Here is a 20,291-nt window from a genome sequence, read left to right as displayed (position 1 = left end):
CCCTGGAATGGTCCAGGCAGGGGCTGCAGTACTGCCGGTGGACACTGGATGCTGCCACAGACCGGGTGCTCTCATCGTGTCCCTTCAGTGCAGTTCTGGCACTCGGCTGTGATCCGTGAAATGTTGGTTTTGATTTTCTTTTCCTCCTAAAGCCCCAGCTCCTAGGCTGTGGTGATTAGGTGAGAGGTAATCTTCTGCCTCCTGAAATAGGTATATATTTGTATATGTGTTTATATAGTTTAAGCCCTTCTAATTTAAGGTCAAATCACAATTCAAGAAGTAGGCTAAGAAAACTCGGCGACAGAAAAGCAAACTTGTTTGAAAAATCAGCATGATGTTGTATGGGAGGGGACAAACAATTCCAGACTAACAAATCCCAGTCTGATTAGCCCTGGGACTTGTCCTGCAAGTGTTGCCCTGGTAGCTGCAGGAGCCTGGCAGATGTCAGATATTAATTCAGCTCTGTGATTCTCCTTGACAAGCTCAGATAAAAACCCTTCTTTCTGCTTTTGCAGGGCCCTTCTCCTTCAGCTGCTCCAGTAGTGCCAGGCTGTACTGGTCAAACACTCAGCTTTGACCTGTCAAACCTCACCTCAAAAGCAGCTCCGTGCTGCTGAGACAGGAGGGAGGAGAAGGTGAAATTGGAGATGAGCCTCAAGCCCTGCCCTTAGCAGGTGGATAGTCCTTGGCTGATGGTGTTTTGCTCGTGAAAATGAAGTGAAAGGCACCTCAGCTTCTCGGCTGTGCCATGGCTTTGTTGCTTCTGGCTGCTGGCAAGGTGATGGAGATAGGAGAGCCATGCTTTCCCTGTGGGGATTCATGTGTAAAATGAGAGAATGTGCAATTGAGGGACTGGTAGGGGGTCGCTGGGGGGGTGTCTGGGGTAAAGGAGCAGCCTCATGGTACAGCTGTGGCAGCAAGCAGGAAAACTGGGCTCTTGGGGCAGTGGGAGGATCTTTATCTCCTCAAGGGCACTGCTGACCCCAAAGGAATTTCTTGAGTTTTCTGTGTTGTGGGTTGGCCGAGGTGAGTGCACTCAACACTGAGCCTGGGAATCAAAATGAGCAAAGATTTTCTTTAAGATCAGCCTGAGTGGTTTTGTAGCTGCAGCTTTTCTCCATCCATAGAAGGTCCCTGACACCGGGTGCTGGGATGAACGCAGAGGTGGAGCTGGGTGTCCAGGGCACTCTGCCATGGGACAGGGGTGTGGGTGTGCAGCTCCCAGCCTGGCCAGGTGCTGGCAGGAAGGCAGATTCCCCTCCAGCCTTGCCCTGTTGCTTTTGGAGCACATCTGTGCTGTCTTGAGAAAATCCTGTTGTACCCAGGCTTCATTGTGATTTAGGAATGGGGGAACAGCACTGATGCAGGGCCTGGGAATGGTTTGGGTGAGCACACCTCCTGCCAGGTCCTTGCAGGGCTGGAGAGCGTTAGGCAGTGGCAGCAGGAGCACCCTGGCCGTGCTGTCCCTGCCAGGTGAGATCAGGTCACTCCGTGCTCTCTCCTGCCCCTCTAAAGCTGTCGCCTCCTAATTGGTTCTGGCAGGAGCTTCAGCTGAAAAGCTCCTGTCTGGTTTCCTTCCAGACTTTTGAACAGTGCTTGTCCCATGCCTGTCCCAAGGCTTCTGCTCACCCTTCTGGAAAGCCAAAACAGGAGCGGGGGTGTAAAATTCATCTGATTCTTGTGAGAGATGGACCAGTGCTGGAAACTCTGCCCGAGTCTCCATCTGCCCTCCTTACTGCCTGAATAGTCTGACAACTTAGTAATTGTTGTTACTGCTCTCTGGCTCGATTCAGGTTTCTTTGGAGAAAATACTGTGACTTCCTTTCCTTCCCCAGTTTCTGGAATTGTGCCCTGTACTTGGCTGAGTCAGTGGATCTGTAATTACCTGTGGTGCCTGCATTTCCATTAAGGGATTTTATATGTTAATCTCACAAGATTTAGTGCTCATTTTGGGGTTCTCATCTTGCTGGCTGCCCATAACCTCTTAGTGTGAAGTGCTGGGTTAACTGCAGGGCCAGCAGAGATGCAGGCAGGCATTTCTCCCTAATTCACCCTCATCCCTGATCCCAGCACCCAGCTGAGACTCCTGGACCAGCAGGGAGCCGTGGGGCTCTCAACACCCCTTTCCAAGCATCAGAGGCAATGAATATCTCTGCATCAGTGATCTAAGTTTAAATAAACACCTATTTTGTAGCATCTCTCAGTCATAAACTTGGTCAGGAATTGCTGGGCTGAGTGAAGGACAAGCTATGAACTCATTTATCAGTGACAACAGCGTCGTCTCAACTCCATAAAACTGAATGTTATGTGATTTACTAGTTGCTGAACTATATCTACCTAAATTTTTTGAAAGTGCAAACACACATACAAAGCACAGTATTTTGATTCTGTTTAAAGAAGTCAGAAATTTAAATTATTTACCTGCTTTCTTCCAGCAGCAGCTACTCACTAAATCCAAACCAAAATAGCTTAACAGCTTCTGGATGTGTTTATCTCAGCTAATTTACTATTTGTGGGAGTGGAGATGTCACCTAATTACAAACCTTCTGTATCTGAAGCTCAGGATTTCCTTCAAGTGTTAAACACAAATAATTTTGGTTTTAATTTAGTACCATTTATCATAGAAAAAGATATTGCTACATACCTGTTCTGTCTAGTCACATCTGTGAGGGATTAATCAGATTTTAAAAAACATCCCCCATCACTTTATCATTTTCATCTCTGAGGCAGTTTAATACACTTAACTTTTCCAAAAATGTGCTCATTTTGGTCCTGATTCAAGAAATATCCATCATTAGGACAGCAGAGGGACCCAAAAGTGCATCAGTTGCAGTTTAAGTGTCTGCTTGAAATTCTGCTCATGTTCCTCCACTAAACTGATGCAGCTTTCACTGCTCACAAATGTCACACACACCCCTGTATGTCATGAAATGTGAACTGAATATAGAAAATTGGATAAACAATCATAAGTTTTGCAAACTACAATTCTAGAGCCACCTCATCTTGCCCTAGCAACCAGGGTGTCTTGGAAAGTTTTACTAGAATTCGTTAAATTTACAATATTCCTACTGTGCCACAATTTCTTTTTTGAGTATGACCCAAACTGGGGGGGAAACACCTGAGGGATAAATTTGGGTGCTCACCAGTAGAGCTCTTGGCTTGAAGCTCATCCATCAAGTACAAAGCTCCTCCAAGCCTGAGCCACTCCCATGCCACAGCACCACAGCACAGTGCCTGCCACAGAGCAGGAGCCCACTGGGCTGGTGAAGCAGAGATTGAAAGATACAACACACCCACTCCAAAAAACTTTTAAGAAGTGAGGGGGGAAAAAAATCATAGAGCACTGGAAAAAAAAACAAAGCTGGAAAGGAAGTTTTTACCCACAGTTTTACTATAAGTACATGTTCAGAAGTAGAACTGTTGAACAAGCTCAGGACTGACACCCATTTTTTTAAATCCATCTGTGAACATTTTCCTCCAATGTGGAACAATTTAAACAAGTTTATTGACCAGGCTGTGAACCATCATTCATGCCCAGCTGTCTGACCCTGCACTCTGCTCTGGAAGGAGCGTGACAGATCCAACTCAAAATCCAGGGGTTGAACAGGCTGGAGAGGAAAAGCCCAATCAGATCTGAAGGTTGAGAGAATTGACTCAGGAATTTATAGTAAACTCTGACTTTTTTGATGCCCTGGTCCTGAGTTTGACTTGCTTAACTCTCGAGAGCAGCACAAATTGTGAAGAACAAGGCTGCCACTCTTAAATATCAAACGCTTTAACACTACAGATATTTAGTACAAAAAAATCTGATGAAATCTTAGTGTTTCAAAACACTAAGGTCAGAGTCTTCTGGGGTGTTGCAGGGGGAGGAGAAGACATCACTCAGCAGCAGTGACCGTGCAGGCTCTGCTCCAGGTCACCCAGTCCCCTTCCATGCAGGAGGTGCAGCCAAACCTGGCCCCTGCTGTGATAAATGATAAAAGCTGCTCTTTTCTGATATATAAACACCTTGACAAACAGCGGGGTGTGAGCAGAGTGGGTGTGCAATTCCAACTAGGCAGTTTAAAGGAATGGAAGACCAACACAACAAAAACTTTTGGGGGTGTTAGTGATGCACTTTTTACTGTGCCCAGCACCCCAGCTGTAGTGCTCTGAGCATTATGCAATTTGAGAACAATCTCCCTTTGAGTTCATTCTTAACAGAAAATGAATTGGTGGGAAAATTATTTTCCAGGACAGACATAGAAATTAATGGCATGGCATTGTATGTGACTGTGTGTGGCAGGGACACAGGCCAAGCTCAGCACAGACTCCTGAGAGCTAAATGAGCATCCAAGTGCTCAAAGCAGCATCAAAGGATCTCCAGAGATGAGCCCATTTCCTAAATAAGCATAAATAATGAAGCTCAGGGCTGTATGAGGAAGCTCCTCAGTATATAAATAGTTCATTTTGAAGTTCTCTGTTATAAAACACCATCAGGAAAGGGCTGATGCATGAATGAGATTGAGGCCTTGTGTGATTATCAGTGATCCAAAGGATAATGGGGGATGATAGAGATGGGCTGGGAAATACATGTCTAAAGTGGTGTGGTGCAGCAGATAAAGCCAGGAGAGTCAAACTCGGCATTGTGAGCCCTCAGAGCTGTTTTTCAGTAGTTTTAGGGAAACCTAACCAGAGCTGTTCACCTGCCATCACAAGGCAGTTCTTGTTGAATCTTTGGGGCTGCTTGTATCCAAAGCATGTCCTTGCTGGTGCAGAGCCCATTCGAAGCACAGCTGTCAGCACCAGTCCCTGCTAACAAGATATTGCCAATATTGCTCACACAAGAAAGTTGTAATGCCCGCAAGATGTCCCTTGTCTTCTCCAGGATAGAGCAATATTTTTATCATCCATTGCTGTTATTCTCTTCCCCAAATTTTATTTTCACTGAAATTTTTCTCTGTGAATCCCCCTCAGCCAAAGCACTTCATCAGGCAGCCTCTGCTGTGTGCAGCAGTTGCTAATATCCCCTAGTACCTGTCACAACTGCTGTGGTGACATCAGTGAAATGTCCAAGGATTCTGCCTCTTCATCCAGCATTTCTTGCTCTAAGCAGCTTTAATGAATCAGGAAAACTGTGTGCTTTTCTTTACCCTCTGAAACACAGTTTTTACCTGGCCTTTGTCTAATTGGGAGCAAGTATTCAGCACTTCTCACATCAGCCTTAAATACATCTGAACAGGCAGAGTGGAAAATTGCCTTAAACCCTTTGGCATCCACTTGCTGTCAGTTGAATGTCAAGTCAGGAATAAAAATTGGCAACTAGCTGTAGATTTCATAGTCATGCAGCAGGATTTGTAGGGCTGAATTTGCAGTTCAGTTCCTGGCTTCAGTTGTCATTCCATGCACCTCCAGTGATGAGCATTCATGCCACAGCGAGGCATTGGAGCTGTCAGATATCCAGGGCTTACTGAAATAGCTTCATTTTGAAATGGACTGTCTCTTCTGGTCTGAATAATCAGACAGAACAACATACAAAATGTTTGACATGTACTGGGAGCCTGAGACAGTCTCTGACACATGAAAATATTTGGAATCGCTCAGACTCCATTTAATGCTTCTCCAGAGTTTTGCAGAATGGCAAATTATGAGCTCTGTAATTAAGTTGTATGCTCCCTCTCTTTAATTACACTTTAATACTGTTTCTTTTAATAGAGATAGTGAAAGCCATTAATGAGGTATTTCTCAGGCACCTCAATATCATCTAAAAGGAAAGTAAATGTTAGGAGGGAATAAACCTTTGGACTTTGCTGTCCATAGTTATTCTCCAGGCTTAACTACATTTTGGAAACACAAGTAGGTCAAAACTGCCTTCCCTATTGGAGAAACAAAAAATCAGCACAGGTGTTTTCTTCTGTATTTATGAGCAATAAATACATTATTGTGGGGCAAAGCAGAAAACTACCCATTTATCCTTGCAGTTACTGTGGTAGTTTGGCACAGCCACACGGTAGGTGTAGCCCAGAGCAGCCCTGTAGTGCAGGCAGGAGCTGCTCTGTGTGACCCACTCCCATCTTCCTGAGCACCTCCAATTCTTTTATTGCAGGTTATTAGACCTTCCTATTCCCTTTAGTGCTATTGCCTTTGGCTTCTGCCTGTGAACTTTTCTATATGTGCTGAACTCTTTTCTGAACCTGCTGATGCCACCTGCCTCCACAATCAACTATGGCAATAAAATCCAGATTTATTCCTGCTGCTTTTACCATTTTAACCCACTCTCCCATCAGTGCCCCCTGATTCTTGTAGTCATTTGAACATCAGGCTTGTGCTTGCCATATCCAGCTTCACAATTTTAAAAATCTCAGCCAAGTAAATCCCAGCAGCATTTTTAGAAGTTAACCAAATCAAACTGCAAGACTAATCTTCAAACAGAAAATATGGTAAGGGTAAGATATTAGTCATAAAAGACATAACAACTTGTCAGCAAGAGCTCTGTGTTACCATCACATTGAGATCATACTTGCGTGTTCCAGCTCAGCTTATAAAATATTTGAAAGGGGAGTGCACCCCACCTTCAGATCAGTGAATACTCTCATATTCTGGGACAAAACCCCCATGTCACTGAAATAAAATCAAGACTGTTTTTTTTAAACTTTCCTTGTATAAAGCACAAGAAATTAGCATTGATCATCCACTGTAACCTTCTGTTTGTAGGCCAACTTTGAGGGAAAAAATACAGGCACATGTTTAAATACATTCCTTGGTTTGTTTTCTCTCTCTGCCCAGCACAAACTCCACAGCTGATTTAATTGCAATGCCTTGACTTCTTTCCACTGTTCAAACTCAAAGGAATTCCAGTGCCCCATACAGCAGTCCCACAATCCATGATCTCTGCTGCTGCAGCTTTTCCAGGAAAGGTTCACTGCTGTAAGCTCAGGGATTCTGCCTCTGCTGTCTGTACAGGGGTCAGGCAGCTCCTTGATCAGAAATCAGCTCTAGGAGACAAAACTGCAGCTCTTCGCCCTCCATACTTACCTAAAGCACCACTTTTATGCATCTTTTCTGGTTTGCTCTGTCAAAGGCAGCTGAGGGTGGCCCTAAAGCACACAGAGCCCTGAACAAGGACCTGGATGTTTTCTGACAGGTCACTGAGCTGGAGCCTCGTGTGCCCGTCCCAGCAGCTCCTCTGTGCTGCTGTCCTGACAGCCTGACATGTGCTGTCAGGGCTCCTTTCCTGGCCAGCCCGGTGCTGCACCACTCCCCTGATCCCCAGAGGCACATACCAGCTCTTCTCAACTCCTAACGCAAACCCAGTGTCTCTGGAATCCAAACAAATCCTCCAACCACCCCTAAAATTAATATTATTGATAGTTCCTCGGTTATGCATGCTAAATACTGAAGGCAGCACAGGACACAAAGTATGAAAAAGGTATTTATTATTTACACAACTGCTATAGTTCCTTAAGAACAATATATACCATTTTTTATTTGAAAGGGTCAGTCTTCTTTCAAATCCATGAACTGCATAATGCACAAGTGTTGGAAATGCCAAACAGCAGTCACATCACACTTCTATAGTGCAGGCATAAGCAGCGCAAGTAAATGATATTTTAAGAACAGTATGGCTGAATATTGTATTTAAACACAGTGTTTGCACTTTGACAAGATTTAGCTAGAAGAGAACAAGGGTTTTATTCATGCTTTGTTAGGAATGTGACTTTCCCATCTGAGGTTTAAACCCTTTATCTGAGATACGGGGATTTTTCAGGCAGACTGCTTTTCACTGATCAAATAACAGTGGGTTTCTCTCCCTCAAACTTCAATCTTTTGTTTTCCAGTAAACACTGCTTCATAGAACAAGTTCACACACTGGGGTAAACTGGCCACAGAGGTGGTACTTTCCCATCTTACTGTCCTGCACAGAGAAACACTGACATACTAATACATACCAAACTTAGACAACTTGTCATTTATAGACTTAAATACTGGAATGGGAGAGGGAGACTGTTTCTAAGATGGAGGGAATAGAGGACTTATACAATTCATACACTGCCAAGGTTGGCTTTTCAATCAACTTTTTTGGTCTAAATATTTTTTTTCTAGTCTCAGAATGGTTTTGGTCTTTGATGGTTATGGTTATACTTCAGCAGCAAAGGAGAGGAAAGTATTTTGAGAAGTAACACCAGAACTGAATGCAAGAAAAAGCAACTGACTTGTTTCTCCCACTTTTGAGCTTATTGCTGTGATCTTTTAAAAAACCCACAACCAACCAGCTGGAAGACCAAGTTTAGCAGTCGTTCTGGCATTGGGTCCAGTGTCCAGCACTATTATACTCTAGCACAAAAGCAAGGAAAAGTCCAGTGATCTTAGTGATGTTCCCTTCAATTCAGTGCCACACAGTTTTATTAGTGTTATTGTCCTTGCTTCTTTGAAAGATACCTGAAAGAAACAAAAGTAGTTTTTCACCAAGTAAGAGGTGGCCACAAATATACCTGAGATCTCAAGATCAAAGTATGACTCTGCTTTGTTTTCTCACCAAAAGTTCTCCTACTGATAACCAAAAATTAGAAATGCAATCAATACCACTTAGGATTTGTATTTAATTTCAACATTTTTCAATTCCATGATAGGTTATCTTGCGGTAATTCAAAGTCATGTTTTAGTTAGACTCTATCAGGCTTTTTAAACAAAAGGGAGGAAGGAAATGGAAACCTGTTTCATTCCAAGAGGATGGAAAATTACATCAGTTGGATAAGTGGCTTTTATATCCTTTAAGATGAAAAGGCCTATTAGTAATGGCACTCCTTCAAATAATTTCAGGACTTTAATGAACTGATGCAGCATAACCTGAAAAGAACAGCCCTCCAGCAGCTTCTCTGGAGAATGTGAGTGACTCTGAACTGCTTGTGTATTCTGATCTCACAGCTCTCTCAGCACCCGAGCTGAAGCAGTCTGCCTATGTGGTGTGACAGCAAAGGCTTTGCAAATACTCAGGGAGAAAGAATCCAACCAATTTCACTGACAGTGTGAAATATCCAGTGAATTTCACTGCTTTTAAGGTTTAATGTTTCACTTTCTGCTCTATTCAGAAAAGAAAATTTTATCAAGTCTGTAAAGCATTTTTTAAACACCAAAGGAGTGGTTTTCCAGCAGTTTTTCTTCACATATTGAAGCCTCTGGCTGTTGCATAAAACCAAGAATAATTTTGCTGAAATCCTTTAGTTAATCACTTTCTAGCAAGAATTAGGATGCTAACTGGTGCCCTCAGCATTTGGAAAACTCTTTGTTTGTAAGACAGCAACTTGGATCTGATGAATCCTGCAATACCACCCAACCTGGATGTGCCTGAGAACTCCACTAACACAACAAAGCTTTCAAGGAGCTTCTAGAAAAGTTGCCTTAAAACAAAGGATTTGAGATCTGAACCCACAGTCTAACTTTTCTGGGGTGGAATGAAAGAGGTTTCCAGGGACCGTATTCCTTCAAAATTCTTTTCCTTTTAGGATGCATAATTGGCAGTGCTGAATATTGGAGAAGTAGGAAAACACAGAAGCAACTTGTGAAAATCATTTTAGGGAAGCTGTCCCAACACTACAGCCCTATTAAAATTCTTCTCAGACTAAAGGACCTTTATAACTGTAAGTTATAAAGTTCATCAGTTCTATTTTTTCTGGTGTTTGTAGAGATAACCTCGAGCAAAACACTGAGGTCAGGGACAGAAGGAAGCAAGAATTTTGCCTTTTTTCTTACCTTTCCCAATGTTTGTGATTCAGCTCCAAAAAGTCATCTAATTTTGCTATTTCTTTGAGGTATTGGGTGAGCTTTAGCAGCTCCTTGTCTTTATCCCGATTTAAATGTGCTTTCATAAAAGGCCTTATCTATACAAAAGGAAAAAAACTGGGTATAACCATTTGCTCACAGAAAGAAAAACTGCTTTAGATTCTTTATCACTTACCATCTGACTAAAATATATTTTCAGTACTATGACAAGTTATTACTTTTCATAGGTAAGAGAAAAAAAAAAAACCTTTTTCAGTAGTGGTCAGATCCAATTTGTCCTGTTCATGCAAACTGGACTGAGGGGTTTTTACCTTGCACCAACCAGAAAAAAAGTATTTTCTCTTGCACTTCTTCAAGCCTTCCCCTCCTAGACAGACTGATAAAATTATCTGGAATGGACTGTCACATTTTCTAATATGATTTCACAGAGATTTTTGCAGGAGGGGTTTTCAGCTCAGCATTCTGTGTTGCGTGGTATCATTGGCACCAGATACTTTTTTTTCAGCAAAAAGCCTTTGACTACAACCAGAGCTGTTGTGAAAAGAGACATCAGAAGCAAAGCTTGGAATACATTACACCTGGGCCTTGTTTTAGTGATTCAATGCTCTTGTCTGCAGCTGTTAACAACACTTTGACAAACATTTTTCCAATCCTGAGCTAGAGCTCTGGATCATCCCCTCCCAGCAAGATCTTTGCTGTTCCTGATTCTCCTTCCAGTTAAGATCATCTTGCTAGATCTCATCAACTGCTGTCCTATTCTCATCATGGATACTTTCAAAGAGATACCATCTGGAATGTCTGCATTTGAAAACATCTTTTTCTTTTTTAGAGAGATTTATGCAAGTTCTTTTAGTACAACACTGTTCTACCATCAATTTAAGCTGCACTCTTATTCAGAACCAGCAGTAAGAACAGAGCACACACTGGTTGACAGTTGTATAAAATGAAATATTTGCTGTTCTATAGTCAAAATGGCTCAAGGTACTAATTATTTCTCATATAGAATACTTGTGATTATCCTGTCATACTATCATGAAGTACAGCCACTTGTTGACTTTTTTTTGAATATGACCACTCTGGAGACTGAACATCACATTTTCAATGGTGCCTGTCAGTAATGTCCAGCTTGATTACAGCTTGCAGCTATAACTTCAGCAGAAATAACAATTTCACTGATTTTGGTAATCTCTTAAACACTCACTTAATAGTGAGACAAGGTTTATTTAATACTACTATTAAGGAAATACCAAGCAGACAAACGGCACTGTGAATTAAGAAGTTTAAGAAATCATGCATCTTTGTTAGTTAAGAATATTCTTTCTTTATGCTACAGCAAAGAAGTAGGAGAAAGTACTCCTTTGAAGTATCAGGAGAAAGTAGCAGGAAATGAAAATTCCAGCTTACATTACCTTGAGTCCATTCTGTGGGTTCATCAGGAAGTTTCGGCCAATATCATCAAACATAATGGTATTTTTTTTGCTGTAATATTCTGAAAACTTTCCCCAGATAACACCAAGAGGCTTCACCTGCAAACACAACACAATACAAGATATCTGAGGTAAATCTGATCACGTGCAGGAATGCCATCTACAGGAACCTGAGTCCTAACTTGAATGAACACTTGTATTCTTTTGCTTTACCATTAGCAGGTAGTTTGACTTTAACAAAGGAAGATGTGAAATAATATAACATAAATACCCCTCACACTAAGGATAGAGCAAGAGCAACTTCTGTTGGCACTAAGTTTTCTTGCAAGAGTTACCTGCTGTTTGATTTGAAAGCTGTGACATCTAAAGATGCTACTCAAAACATTAGTAGAGACTTCCAGGAGAAAAAAATCCATGGTTCCAAGATTCTTGCAGTTTATTGAATGAAAATTCCTGAAGAACTTTTTTTGTCAAGTATTTTAAAGGGGTGTGATAAAATACCAGCTGAATGTAGGAAAATATTAGGAGTAAAATTGGTACTTACATCTATTAGTCCTCTCCGAGGAGTGTGCACTGTTATCATGGCAGCACTGTCCAGCATGAAAGTTATCTTGTAGTTTGCATTGGTACTCACTCCAAGCTCCTGCATCACAAAGATTTATGATTAAAGCTTCTAATTATGACAGTTTTACTGTTTCAACAACTGGAATCACAATTATAGTACATTGTTTGTCACGGGGTGAGCTGTGGAGGTTTACCAGAGGCACACTAAAAATAAATACCTGGGGAAATTGACATTTGTTATATAATGAGGATCATAAAAGTACACACAGGGATTTATTTTTAGTATTTAATATCAGGAACTTAACAGCTGATGCTAGCAGAAAATCAAAGCAACTTTGCAGAGAAGGCAAAATACAGAGGCTTTGCACATACCTTCATGCACAACCTCTCACAAGTTCTCCACACCTCAACTTAACTTTAGAGCAATTGTGTTCTGGCTGCTCTTTGCTCCTCACAGTGATTTGCACAAATCACAGCCCAGCCTAAGATGGAATACCCAGGAACATCTCACAGTCACTGTTCCCTCCTGCACATGTCCAAGATCACCAATGTCAGTGTCAATTTGCACTTTGAAGATTCGGTAATTCCTGAAATACTCTAAGTAAAACATCCTTTTTAGAAATAAAGAACTTAAGACTAGATAAGGGAGCATCATTTCCATTTCAAATCCTTTCCAAAGCTGAAAAGTACCAGTAAAATCTGCTGACATGGTACAACACAGATATTGCTGACAATTTCTGGTGTGTGAAACAGCAGCAATATGCAAACCTGTGTAACAGGGAGAAGATACCAACTGCAGCAGCTGTCTTGCAACTATCCAGCAACACTTAACTGGTTTGCTTTTATTTAAAAATGCAGTCTTGCATATGAAATGCTCTGTGTACCTGGGCTGGTATCCTGTTACACTGACAGAACCAGCTGTTCTATAATGTTTGAATTTCAGGCACAAAAGGGTGGTAACTGAGAGATTAAATTTGCTTGTCTGATACTCCCTTCTTCTAAATGCTGTTCCTGCTTTGTTGTTTAAAACAGAAACTTCAATGCCAACTATTGCTGGAATCACAGCTCCCTGACCAAAAATGAAGCTCTTAGAGGGAAGCACCCCTGGTGCCATCAGTTTAAGGAGAAACAGAAAGTGGCATCTAGTGGCAGGAATCTCAATGGATCAGGTTCGAGGAGGAGGCCTGGAAAAGCAACCTGGAAATGCAGAAAGGTGACCAGTGCAGGGGAAAGAGCCCAGTTTTGAACAATGGTTTTCCACAAGATTGAGTCCTAGCACTACTGTGACAACACAATATAAGTATGTGACACTGCCACAAGAAGGCAATGATTGCAAGGCTCAGCACTGATTTTACTTGCACTAACTCCACTTCATAGCTCTGACTAAAGATTCTCATTTCTAAGAGGAATTTTTGAAAAAATTGTAGCAATTAATTATTTTGAGGAAGAGAACACCAGAAAAATGTGTTTTTCTCTGTGAAAACCTGAAAAAATAGTGCATAATAAAAGCTTAAATTTGAGAAGGTTTTTTTCTGGAATGGGAGTAACTTTTGGTTTATAAACATAAAAACTGAACCTGTCGACCAAACACACAGCAATTCTTAGTAAGCTCATTAGATTTAAAGCTAAGCCTGACTTTAAATATGTTTACCAAGAGGTCAGCTGTTCAAAATTGGCTCCTTGCCTGATTCTAGTAGGGAAGAAACCAGAAAGTGAAAGAGCTCTTATGGGATGTTTAATAAGGCAGAGGAAGCAAAAGAACCCCCAGCTGCAAGAGGCAAAGATAAATATGAAAAGAGTTTCCTCTTGATAATCTACTCCAGCATGTCACATCTGTCTGTTCCCTTAAAAAAATCACATTTAAAGACTGGAGCTCTATAATTAGAGGTAAGATGAAAGCAACTGTGCAGGGCTGCGTGACGAATCCAAGTTTCAGCAGGTACTGACTTGTGTTTAGTTCTGCTAAATTTAGCACCTACTGCTGATAGTTTGTGTGGAATTCTAAAATTAGATTTCATCTAGTTTTATGATAAAGATAATTTCAAGTGACTATGGAAATTGAAACAACTCAGGTTATGATTCACACAACCTCCCCTGTTTCTAACCTGCTCTACATCACTGAGTATGAGCACAACTGCATGAAGGGTTACCCAAATCAGAAACAAATAATGTTTTCAGAACAACTTACTTTCATTTTGGCTTCAATCCACTTCATATTAGTAGCAGCTGAAACAAAAGGGAGAAAACAGAAAGAATACTTTATTAAAATAAGTCATTGGAAGGCAAAAAAAAGGAAGTAAGAACTTGTTCACTTAATATGTCAAATTTTTAAACAAAATTTAATTTTAGAAAGATCCACCTCTGTTGCAGCTTTTAGGGCCTTAAAGAAAGTCTTCCTTCATGGAAGTCTATTTTCGTTTGGAGAAGCTTACTTTTCAAATGAACAACTAGATGAAGCACTGCAAATATTTAAACCATTTTCTAGATCAGCTGTTACTGAACCAGAGCCTGTAAGACCATGGATACACCTGGCTTGAGGAACCTCACTGCCTGTGCAGGATTTCCTCCTGGAAGCAATAACAGGAATACATAAAATCCGGAAAGGACAAAGTGTCAGCATTGCCTGCTGATCTAACAATATGGTGAAACATTGTTCAAGATTATGAAAATGGAATTTTGTAACACTGTTTTAATATGGTTTGAACCCTGCACTGACTAAAGTCTGTTCTCCAGCTGTTGGACAGGAATTGAACTAGAATGCAAAGGCAAAGAATCAACCAACCACCCCTGCAGACAGGAGAGTTTGGGTCATTTGGCAGTTCACTGTGTGTTGTCTGGATTGAGATTATTTGTACAATTACTATCTAACAGTGTTCCAATGTTGATTATACAGTTCTGTTATTTCAAGCACTTCTTTGTACAAAGTAACACCTGGTAAAGTGATGCTGAGCTTTATCCTGTGACTAGAACCATTCTTGTGAGCAGTATGTGGGGCTTTTTCACATAGGAATTGGTATTTAAAAAAAAAAATCTCTAACAGTTGTGCAAATTACAGCCAAATGTCTCTGTATTGTTTTAGATCTTGTGACTCACACTAAAAATACAAAAACCTCCCACCTGGAGTCTCTGCTCTGGATGACAGTTTACAATAAATTCTTAGGCACAGAGTATAATACTTACACCAAATTACAATATCATAGTCCTCGTATGCAGAAGTCAGGAATTCATGAAGGTATGGCCTCATCAGCTCTACCCCAGTTTCAGCACATGACCTGTGGTCTAAAAAAAATATAAGAGATAAGTAATTCAGCATTAAAGTATTAGTTATTAAATTCCAGTCTGATTTTCCTTTCTATCCAGAGACTCAGAGTTTCATGAGGGGAGCACTGAAGTATTTTAAGGTCATGAATGATTTGATATCAAACTCCCATTCCCATTTTAAAGGTGGAAAGACAAGGCAGAGTAAATATTTATCTGTTGGTCTCACAGCTACTTGAGGGCTTAGCAATAATTAAATCAAGAGATCTCTGAGTATGAATATCTTTGAAGAGACAGGGCAAATCATCTGTGCACTTAGCAAATGAGTAACTGGCCAGATAGAAACAGATTCCTTCAAACCTAGTCCAGTTAATTGTGTGAGCATATATCGAGCTCATTTCAGAGATGCAAACATTCCTGCTCCAATTCCAAAACTGCTGCAAAATCTGCCAGCAGAAGACCTCTCAGTAAAAAGTTTAAACTTTGAAATAGGTTGAATTTTAAAGTCAGATTGGAAACAAATGTCATCAAAAAGGAAAGCTAAGGAAAGGGAAAGGTATTATTTACTGCTCACAGTCATTGCTGCCATGGCACACCTACAAACCAGAAAGTTAAGTCAGAAGGAAAATTCTGGCTTTCAAAAAAAACCCAGTTTGACAGAATTTTCAAGAAAAACGTGTTTTTGTGAATGTTTAGTAATGATATGTAAATAAAATTTGAAGCTGCTCTCCCACACCCCCCCAAAGTAGAGTCAATCAGGTACAGAACAGGATCATTATTTTACAGTATCTTGCCCTGCTACTGTGATGGTCTAGATAAAAATTGTCAAGGGAAAGACTCAGGACAGAAGATTAAATTGCTGCTTGTTTATGTCTTTTTGCAGCAATTAAATAGCTGCTGCACTAAAATCAACAACATGCAACGTTTTAAAATGTGAGCAGAAGATCACAAAATCATACCAAGCAGAAGTTATGTTGTACAACACAGCAAAGCAAAAATCAAAAAACCTGATCTGGCAAATAAATCGAGCTCTTAAGCAAACAATAACCACAAATTGTGTAAAAACTCACCAAATAGTGTATAATCAACATCTAGCACCAGCAGCTTTTTTCCTTCCCTAGGAGGATTCAGAATTTCCACTTTGTATTCTTTAACTCTACGTGAAATTTTTAGTAGATTTTCTTCCCTGATGTAAGAGTGCAGAAAGTTACAGTTAATTAAAAGGTATGCTCTACAGTCAATAAGAAACTGTTTTAACAGCTTGAACTCCTAACCTATTTTCTACTTCCACAACTTCCTCTTCAATATCAAAGTCATTGACCACATCATCATTATCCGGAGGCGGCCCAAGGACATCTTCCTAGAGGAATAAAAATAATAAATGATAACAAAGATCAGAGAGGGAAAATAACAATGGATACCAAGTTTCTGTTACTGCACATTACAGGGCAGGAAAACTATTTAACCAAAATTGTTTCACTTTACTAGTGGAAAGAATTACTAAAGTGTTCAGATTTAAAAGTCAGTGAGTATCACAATAATAGGTTTGTAGTTCACGTGCAGAACACCACAGGAGTTTCATGAGTATGTTGCTCTGAGAGTTCTGCAGCAAAGTTTACATAAAAAATGTCAACAGAAATCTACTGTACTATCATTGTTTAAAAGATTATTGGAATAGTCAAAATTTAAAATCCCAGTTAGAAGACACAAAGCATTTTTTTCCTGTTTAAGCTAATAAACAAGCAAATTATTTACCAAACTCTCTTCACGAGTGCCCATCATCATTATCTTAGTATTTGGTTTCAACTTGAGGGCTCCAAGCTTAACATCATCATCTGCAGGTTTGCCTGTAATGCAGAATTTTTTTTTAAATTGAGATAGAGATTTTAGAAAAATGTCAATACATTCCAGGTGTAATTGAAATAAGCTCCCTGTAGAATACTGGCTATGTTATCATCTTCCACATACAGTGTACTGGTTTTGAGTTAATTTTCTCCTTGGTAGCTGTGTTTTGGATTTAGTACAAGAATAATATTGATGGCACACCAATGGTTTATTTGGTGCTTACTCTAAATCAAGGACTTCTGGGTTTCCTGTGCTCTGACAGTGAGCAGGTGCACAAGGAGCTGGGGGAACTGGGCAAAGGGATATTCCACAGCACAGAACCTCATGCCCAGAGTATAAACAGGGGGAACTGCCTGGGAGACAGAGATTGATGCTCAAGGACTGGGTGGGCATTGGTCAGTGGGTGGTGAGCAACTGCATTGTGGCACTGGTTTCTATTGAGTTTTAGTCCTCTTTCTCCTCTTTTCATTACTATTATTATAATAATTAGTATTATATTTTATTATTTTTCAGTCACTGAACTCTTCTTATGTGAACCCCAATTCTCCTCCCCACTAGGACAGGGCAGTGTGAACCACTAAAAAATGACCAGATAGATGTACTAATAATAAACAATATCCAGTGATGTATGAAGTGTCTGTCTTCATGTTCATTCCAGAGCTACAACTGGGAAGTGGATGCTCTGTTAGTGCACACATCCTGCCTAGAATTAGGGGATGTTTGTCCTTAAACACCCCAGGCACATCCCAAACAAGCAGTAAATAGGGACAGTTACCCTTCATTTTGAGCCCAAGCAGTTTCTGACGCTCTGGTAACACTCCAGTGAGGCCCTTCAGAGACTGCTTCAGGTCCAACACTGTGTCTTCTTCTGACAGTGAGGTTATCGTGTACTCCTGTCCACCCCATTTTATTATGAGAGAGAGAGACATCCTTGAAGCATATGTTCAGTGTTACTGTCTGAAAAATCTGCTGCAGGAGGGAAACACAAAAATCATGTAAGGAAGAGAGAGGAGAACTACTCTTTCCAGAAGACAAACCACAACATCTACTTAAAACATTCTTGATTCTTTATTATATTGGACATCAAAGAGCTGTTTGTTTCCCCTGAGCAGAGGATAAATGTGTTGGAAAAGTGCTGAAACAAAGGGAGGAAGAGCAGTGTTAAAACTGGGGCTCTGAGTTCCACTTTGATGTTTTCAGCAATGTCACATTCACATCTGCTGGGTGCTCTGTGCAGGTACAGCCTGTGCACTGCACACTCAAGCACAGCACTGCAGCACCACAAAAGCCATTGCAAAGCTCAGAAATGTCCTCTGCAACACTTATGCAACCAAACCAGCCATGGGTGCCTTTACAGATGTATTGACACAACAGCAAATATGAAATCCCTGGCATATAAAGCCTATAAAAATAGTTCTGAGCCCAAGAGCCAATTTTTGGCATTGTATTTCTCTAATCCCTTCCACTGTGCAATACCTGCAGTAATGCACACCCCAGGTTACATCTCACTGTAGCAATATCAAAGCAGGAATTTGAAAACAAAGCCAAAACACACACCCACACAATGCAATTACACCCAAAGAACTGCACTTTCATTGCAGTGCTGACAAAACAACCATAATTATACTATCTTTAATTTACACAGCATCGTTTATACAAATTGTATTTAACAGTTTAATCCTACATGAAACACAGCCGAAAAACAAGACTTTTAGCTTAATGCAGAAGGAAGAACATGGTTTTTTCTCTGTTAGGGCTTAGAAATAGAATCAAGGAGATAGAAAGGTACGAAAAAGCTGCTACGGACAGTCAGGAGATGCAGAGAAGGCCTCTGCACCACTGATGGTGAAATTGTCCTCAAATGATTGATATTCAAACAGAGAGCAGATCTGTGAAAAATCTAGGATTACCAACCTTCAAGAAATGCAGGTCTGGCAATTCTAAAATATCTGAGAAGCCAAAACTCTGATCCTTCTTCCTCTCTGGCTTTGTATTCTCAGAAATTATCCACACAGAAAAAATCTTTCTCTTTTACACAGTAAAAGCTATGGGGAACAAACCTGTAATTGCTCAACCATAGCCACCAAGCCCAGAGCAGATGAGAATTAGTCTAGGTACAACCTCCTTGCTAAGGACACTATAAACCTCACCTCCACACTATTGCCTCTAAGAGCCCTGGAAACAAATTGAAGAGGAAAACTTGTATCACTGGGAAATTAATTTTTTTCCCCCAAAAATTGTCAAATCAGATTGGGACCTGGTATGACACGGTGAAAAAGACTCATGAAAAAGGGGGTCTTAGAAGCACTAAGAAATTCTACTGAGGCTAAGGCTGTATGGTATACACTGTTGATACACAGTGTCATTATCATAAATTATTCCTGTTCATAATCTTTAGACCAAGTCAGAAAGGAAAATTTACTGTCTGTTTCCTTACCTGTACCATACACCTCAAATCACTCTGCAAGGACATGCACAGGGCAAGAACTGTAAGAAAACTTCTGCAGCCTCTGTCCAGTGCTAAATTGAAAAGATCATCCCTCTAAAGCTGAGCACTTGCCAACCCTCAATCCTTACAGATTTACAGCTGTCACAACAAATGCTATAAGGAAACAAGACACTTTTATTCCCTGCCAGGAATAAAATCCCTGACAATAGAATAAAATAAAATTAAATTCTATTTTATTTTAAATTCTTAATCAAGGGAAATGGGAAAATGGTTTGGGAGCAGAAAAAGACACAGGGATTTCCAAAGGTTCTACCACCGGGGCTGGGTGCTGCCCAGAGCTGAAAGTAATACAGCTTCCTTTGGCTCATTTCATCTTCAAAACCTTTACAAAACCCTTGGGCCACCAGGACCCAAAGGGTTGCAAAGCCAGGGGTCAGAGAAAGCACTCCAGTTCTGCTGTAAAACTGCAGCTCTACACCGCTTTCCTCGGACGATTCTGAAGACGGGCATCCCCATCTCCGAGTTCCACTGGGCAACATAAACACGAAGCCGCGGAACAGCCCGAGCGCCCGCCGAGCGCTGGGGCCGCGCTTCCCGCAGCACGGCAACGCGTGTGGGACGGGCTTGGGGCCGGCAGCTGCCAGCGGGGCTCTCCTCCGCCGCCGAGCCTGCCCCGGCAGCGGCGCGGCCCGACCGGCAGCGCCTGCTCGGGGCTGCGGAGCCGCTCCCGCCCGCGGGGGCTCCGGCCCGGCCGCGACACCCGCCCGGCCGCCCCCCGGCCCGGCCCGGCCTCCCCCCGGCCCCCGCCGCACCCACCGGGCTGTGCGGGGCCGCCGATCCGGCCCCGCCCTGGCAGCGCGGAGCGGGCGCTCACCCCGGCAGCGGCACCGGCTCCGTCCCGGCTCCGCCGCGCAGGAAGCGGAACTGGCGCGCGGCGGAAGCGGGAGGCGGCCGGATGTGCGCGGGGCCGGGCCCGGGGAACCGCCGGG

The 20,291-nt window shown here is 41.6% G+C and overlaps 1 protein-coding gene across 5 annotated transcripts; it reads right to left on the bottom strand.

Moving 5' to 3' along the window:
- Positions 1 to 7,398: 7,398 nt before the first annotated feature.
- On the bottom strand, positions 7,399 to 20,291 carry UBLCP1 (ubiquitin like domain containing CTD phosphatase 1). Of its 5 annotated transcripts, none has more exons than XM_030283607.4 (11): positions 20,177 to 20,291; positions 17,629 to 17,822; positions 16,764 to 16,855; positions 16,283 to 16,368; positions 16,079 to 16,194; positions 14,931 to 15,029; positions 13,939 to 13,976; positions 11,731 to 11,829; positions 11,169 to 11,285; positions 9,730 to 9,857; positions 7,399 to 8,418 (listed from the first exon to the last, which is right to left on the bottom strand). In XM_030283607.4, the coding sequence occupies exons 2-11, from the start codon at positions 17,780 to 17,782 to the stop codon at positions 8,391 to 8,393; spliced, it is 957 nt and encodes a 318-aa protein (XP_030139467.1). In that variant the 5' UTR covers positions 17,783 to 17,822; positions 20,177 to 20,291; the 3' UTR covers positions 7,399 to 8,390.

Source organism: Taeniopygia guttata, chromosome 13, assembly GCF_048771995.1.
Source record: "Taeniopygia guttata chromosome 13, bTaeGut7.mat, whole genome shotgun sequence".
Taxonomy (NCBI): domain Eukaryota; kingdom Metazoa; phylum Chordata; class Aves; order Passeriformes; family Estrildidae; genus Taeniopygia; species Taeniopygia guttata.
This window is presented reverse-complemented; position numbering and strand designations above follow the sequence as displayed.

Bases quoted from the DNA above. Each gene is read 5' to 3' on its own strand.
- UBLCP1 (XM_030283607.4), bottom strand. From the start codon at position 17,782: ATGTCTCTCTCTCTCATAATAAAATGGGGTGGACAGGAGTACACGATA. The intron at 16,856-17,628 runs GTAACTGTCCCT...TCTGCATTACAG, and splicing joins GCTTGGGCTCAAAATGAAGG to GCAAACCTGCAGATGATGAT. The intron at 16,369-16,763 runs GTAAATAATTTG...TTATTCCTCTAG, and splicing joins GCACTCGTGAAGAGAGTTTG to GAAGATGTCCTTGGGCCGCC.